The 5,985-nt window shown below is 40.6% G+C and overlaps 1 protein-coding gene across 1 annotated transcript in view; it reads right to left on the bottom strand.

The window, feature by feature from the left end:
* The window catches only part of SNX25 (sorting nexin 25), a 134,058-nt gene that overhangs the window by 50,075 nt on the left and 77,998 nt on the right, over window positions 1-5,985 (bottom strand). The window contains exon 6 of the mRNA XM_006882242.1: window positions 818-999. Within this exon, the coding sequence (XP_006882304.1) occupies window positions 818-999 (182 nt within the window). The remainder of the gene's footprint in view (window positions 1-817; window positions 1,000-5,985) is intronic.

Here is a 5,985-nt window from a genome sequence, read left to right as displayed (position 1 = left end):
GTATATTCCAAGCAGCAAAATAGTTGGTTCATATGGAATTTCTATGTTCAGCTTTTTGAGAAAGCACCAAACTGCCTTCCAGAGTGGTTGTATCATTTTACAATCCCACCAACAATGTCTAAGTGCTCCTATCTCACCACATCCTCTCCAACATTATTACCTGTGGTCTTGTTAAACTTTGCTACTGCTACTGGACTGAGATGGTATCTCACTGTGGTTTTGATTTGCAGCTCTCTTGTTGCCAGTGATTCTGAGCATTTCTTCAAGTAAAACAATTTATGCAAAATATTTTCTACTTCACGGATGGTCTTTACTATTAAGATGGTCGCAGATCATTTGACTACTTGACCCTTGCAACTATTTCCCTATAGAACTGGAGAAGGGTAGAAAGGAGTGGATAAAGACAAACATACACACGGACACACATCTCACTCCTACCCATCATGCTTTTCATCATTCACAGAAGTTAGACACAAAAATAGTTGTCTCACCCCTAAGAGCAAATATATCAAATCTGTGGTTGTGTAAAGGAAACCTGGTGGTGTAGTGTATAACTTACTATACCACTAACCAAAAAGTCAGCAGTTTAAAGCCACAAGCCATTCTAAGGGGGAAAATGAAAAATAGTCAGTCCCCTCCTATAAAGCTTTACAGCCTCAGAAACCCAATCTGCGAGCTGGATTCAATATGACAGCAATGGGTTTGGGTAGTTCTGGAAGATGCAGGTCAAGTCACATGTACTAAGTGAAAAGCATATATGTGATTATATCAACGTTCACAACAAACACAGATTCAAGAGAAAACTATAAAGTGCTACCTTTTGGTTCTGAGGTCCTTCCACCTCATCTGAGGCCCCATCCTCTGGCTGGTCATAGATCGGGCCTCCCAGGATTTTGATTCTCTTCTCACACTGCTTCTTTGCCACAGTTAGTTGGTTAATGTACCTTTTCATGTTCCGGGCCCTCAGGAGGTCAGCCTTCATTGCAGCAGTTTCTTTACCTTGAATAGGATGGATGGATAGAACCCAGCCATGTGACAAGATACAAAACACACAAAGCTCTGAACCAAAATGACGTGATATATTTTGAACAGCAGTGAAATGAAATAAAAATAACAGAATTCATGCTAAACATATATACTCTCAAATACAAACACTAATTTTAAGATATAAAGTAAGTCCTTATCATCACTGGCAATTCTTCATTAAGATTAACAGAAAATTACATATACACTTATAAATCAGTACATGTGTATTAGAGGGTGTATTTTAAATCTTTTTTAAGTAATTTTATTACTTTTCATTTAAGTGAAACTTTACAAATAATATTGGTTTTTTTACTCCATCATTCATAGACATTTTGCAGTAAAACATTATAATTGATCAATATAATTACAATTCTTTATTATCCAACCTTTTATCTAATCAACCCCTTACTGTATATTGCCTGTTTCTTCATCCAACTTATCTCTTAATTTTATTCCTCTCTCCCTCCTTTCTCATTCCTATTAATGTTCCAAAGTTGATTCTGTGTGTAAACCTTTCCTTGGTTTTTTTACAACTGCATCCTTACATCATAATGCCTTTCTGCTATTGGCCTAGGTCACTCAGCATTTTGTTCTAGATTCAGCTATGTTATGTGGTGGTGGTGTGGTTGTTAAGTACCATCAAGTAGAAGACAACCCATAGTGACCCTACGAGCGACAGTCTTGAACACGAAACTTTAATCTTTTCTCCAAGTTCACAGAGTTTCCAGAAGCAAGCTTTTTTTTCTGAAAGTGGATGTTACTCCTACTTCCAAGCCTGTTTTATTCGAGAGCTCCCCCAAAACCAGTCCCAAGAGCCCAAATGCTTTTTATGAGGCCAAATCCAATCAGCTCACATCCAGTTGTGAGCAAGAACCACACCCAAGTCTCAACTCCAAACCAGAAAACATGAATTCTTTAATACTCTACTGTGTGAACGTGCCATATCTTCTTTAGCCATTCATCTACTGATGGGCACTGGGCTGCCTTTGTTATCATATTTCTTTGCTATCATAGATAAGCTGGCAACAAACTTGAGTGTGAGTATGTCAGTATTTCACTGAAATACACACTTAATAGTGAGCCTGCTGGATGAAATGGCATTTCTGTCCTCAGCTTTCTAAGGTAGAGCCAAACGGCTTTCCACAGTGAGTGAACCATTTTACATTCCCACGAACAGTTGATGGCAGTTAAAGTTTACAGAGCAGATTAATTTCCAGTCAATAATCCATACATATGTTTCATGAACTTCTTCACAGTTTTAATAGTGCTCATGTCACTTCTTCCTAGGTCTCCCATTTCCATGTCTTATCTTTTTGCTTTCTGACTTTACTCTTGGGTAAACACTACCCTTTTGAGGTTGTTAAGTGTTCTAAAGAGTAAAATGTGTGTCTATGTGACATAGAGTGAGAGGGAGAGAGAGGCCAGTAGCAGTGCTCCTGCCAAATGAGAGAGCGCACATATGCTGGATACAGAAGCAAAGCCATTTCTTTGCCTTCATTAAAAGCAATCAAGGAAGAAAACAAAAGATAGCATGAACAAGTGTGGTAAGGGCTACAAAGAAAATACACATACATACCACTGAGCTATTTAACAGGAAAATCTAACTGGGGTTTCCCTTAAGAAAACTCACTGAAATGAGCACGAACAATGAGTATGGCAGACAGAGAGGAGAGTCAGTGTAAATGTGAAGTCTCCATGGCAGAAAAAGAATAGAGGTTTGGAGGAACTGAAAGAAGGGCTGTATGCAAAAGAGCATAGGCAAGAGTGATCTAAAACAAATCTAAGGAGCCAGAAGATGCAAAACCTTCTAAGTGAAGGAAAGAACTTTGTTCTTCAGGCCAGAAACAGAGAAGCTTTTAATAGATTTCAGAGGAGAGTATGCCATAAATGGATTCGTATTTTTAAAGATGACTGAGGAAACAGGCTGAAAAACAGACTGGAAGAAGAAAGACTGAAAGCAGGGATATCAGATGGAAGATGAACACAGAAAAGAGAGGACAATGCCAGCCTTGACAGGAATCACAGCAAAGGCAGCAGAGAGAAGACAGACTGCCAGACAATGACCTCTCAGGGCCCAGCTGCCACTACATAAACAAAAATGTTTCCCATTATCTATGGTAACTGAAGAGTTAGGCAAGTCAGGTCACATTTTCTGGAGGGGAGCTGTGAATACCTGGCTTAGACTTGGAACTACCTACAAGTTTACAGTAGCACTGGAAGACAGAGAAGCCAAAGCACAAGGAAGAATTCAAGATACTAAAGAGCTGAACAGAAGATTCCAAAAGGCTGCTCGGAATGATAAAGCAAAATACTACAATGAAATGTGCGAGGAGCTAGAGTCAGAAAATCAAAAGGGCCAAACTTGTTCAGCATTTCTTAAGCTCAAGGAACTGAAGAACAAATTCAAACCTCAAGGATGCTTTGGGCAGAATATTAAATGATCCAGGAAATATTAAAAGAAGATGGAAGGAATATACTGAGTCATTATATAGAAAGGAATTGGCAGATACTGAAGAATTTAATGAAATAACATTTGAGCAAGAGCCTATGGTGATGAAGGCAGAAGTTCAAGCTGCTTTGAAGGAAATTAGCAAAAAATAAGGCCCCAGGAACAGATGGTATACCAATTGACATATTTCAGCTATCAGATGCTGCCCTGGATGTGCTCACCCAAGTTGTGCCAAGAAATCTGGAGAACAACCAACCACTTGGCCAACTGACTGGAAGAGATCGATATTTGTTCCGATTCCAAAGAAGGGTGACCCAACAGAGTGTGGAAAACTACATAACAATATCACTGATTTCACATACATCAGCAGAGAACTGCCAGAAGTCCAGGCTGGGTTTAGAAGTGGTCGTGGTACTAGGGATATTGTAGTTGAGGTTAGATGGATCTTAGCTGAAAGCAGGGAATAGCAGAAGAATGTCTATGTGTGTTTCATTGATTATGCAAAGGCATTTGACTATATGGATCATAACAAACTGTGGCTGACTCTGAGAAGAATGGGAATCCCAGAACATTTGATCGTACTAATGAGAAACTTATACGTGGACCAAGAAGCAAGTATCAGAACAGGGCAGGGAAATACTGCATGGTTCAAAACTGGGAAAGGTGTACGCCAGGGATGTGTCCTATCTCCATACCTTTTCAACCTGTATGCAGAACAGATTATCCGAGAGGCTGGGCTCTTTGAGGAGAAGTGTGGCGTCAGGATTGGTGGAAGATATATCAACAATCTGCATTATGCAGATGACACAACCCTGCTTGCTGAAACTGAGGAGGACTTGAAATGTTTGCTGCAGAGGGTCAAGGACTGCAGCCTTCAGCATGGATTGAGGCGCAATGTCAAGAAGACAAAGATTCTCACCAATGGACTAATTGGCAGCATCAGGATGGATGGTGAAAGACTGAGATTGTTAATAACTTTAGTCTGCTTGGCTCCACGGTCAACGCTCTTGGCACTAGTAGCCAGGAAATAAAAAAACGCACTGTGATGGGAAAATCTGTTACTAAGGACCTCTCCAGGGTACTGAAGAGCAATGGTGTCACTCTGGAGACTAAGGTGTGTCTGATACAGGCTATGGTATTTGCAATCACTTGTTATGCATCAGAGAGTTGGAGAATGACTACGAAGAAAAAGAGAATTGATGCCTTTGAGCTGTGGTGCTGGAGAAGAGTAATGAAAGTACCAAGAAAGTGCCAAGAAAACAAATAGATTCATCCTAGAGAGGGTTAAACCAGGCTGCTCCTTGGAGAGGGATATCATGCTTGGTAGGGTGGAGGGACAGCGCAGGAGGGGAAGACCCTCTATGAGGTGGATTGATTCAGTGACTGGGGTAATCGGGATGGGTGTGTCAGAGGCAGTGCGATTGGACAACATACAGCAAGGTTTAGGGCTGTTGTACATAGGGTCGCTATGAGTCGCAAACAACTCGATGGCACATAACAATAACAATAACAACAACAAACAAAGCTCACTCCCATCCACTTAGTCAATTCTGACTCATAGTGTTGGTCTAACAGAGATGAAGAAGGATGAGCAATCTCCTCCCATGCAATTAACTGCTTCTGAGAACCCGCTGGAGAGTTAGTTATGAGTTGGTTCCGACTCTACAATACACACTAACAACAAACCACTATGGAACGCTAGTAGCCCAGTGGTAAGAAACTGCACTACAATGATAAAGGCACACAGTTTGAATCCACCAGCTGCTACTTAGGAGAAGGATGAACAATCTCCTCCCATGAGATTAACTGCCTCTGGATACCTACTGGATGGTCGCCTATGGGTTGGTTCCAACTCAGTGGCACACAACATACACATACCACCAGACAGAAAGGTATTTAGTATCTCGGTGTTCCTCAAAGTGGAGAGTACACCATGTTTAGCACACTCAGTGGGAGACCCCCGATTCTGTAAAATCATCATCGCTTCTTTCATGTTTCAAACTGTACCTTAGACCTGAGGAAACGGGGGGAAGCAAAATCAAAAACATTTTGAATACAGCATCATAAAGCATTTTCTCTGTCTTAAGTAGTTTTTCTGGTACTTATCACAGAAGGTTACAGACTGACTCAGGCCATTAAATGATCTTGCCCAAGACATCCTTATTATGTGATGGCTCTCAGAGGGACTGTTAGATGGTATTAGTATGTTGTCCACATATGCGCTATGAGGATATTTTCATCTGACTTCAATAATGGTTCGCCTCTCTCTGTGCTTGGCTAAGGTTGAGCCTCTGACCAAACAACCCACTAATCTAGCTTTTGATTTTGGAATGAAAAAATATTGTTTCAGAGACTCTTATGGGAGGATAAAAGTAAATTTGTGCCCAAATTAGCATATTACAAATAAAGACACTTTTTTGGCATATAAATAACACGCCTCTGGAAACTCTATGAACTTTGATAAATGTCGATGGTTGTAGAGGGGCTTCAGGTCTTTTGTTCATGGGGTC

Source organism: Elephantulus edwardii, unplaced genomic scaffold (assembly GCF_000299155.1).
Source record: "Elephantulus edwardii isolate Elephantulus edwardi_28Jun2011 unplaced genomic scaffold, EleEdw1.0 scaffold00018, whole genome shotgun sequence".
Taxonomy (NCBI): domain Eukaryota; kingdom Metazoa; phylum Chordata; class Mammalia; order Macroscelidea; family Macroscelididae; genus Elephantulus; species Elephantulus edwardii.
Note: the sequence above shows the minus strand (reverse complement) of the source record. Positions and strands in the feature narration are given on the sequence as shown.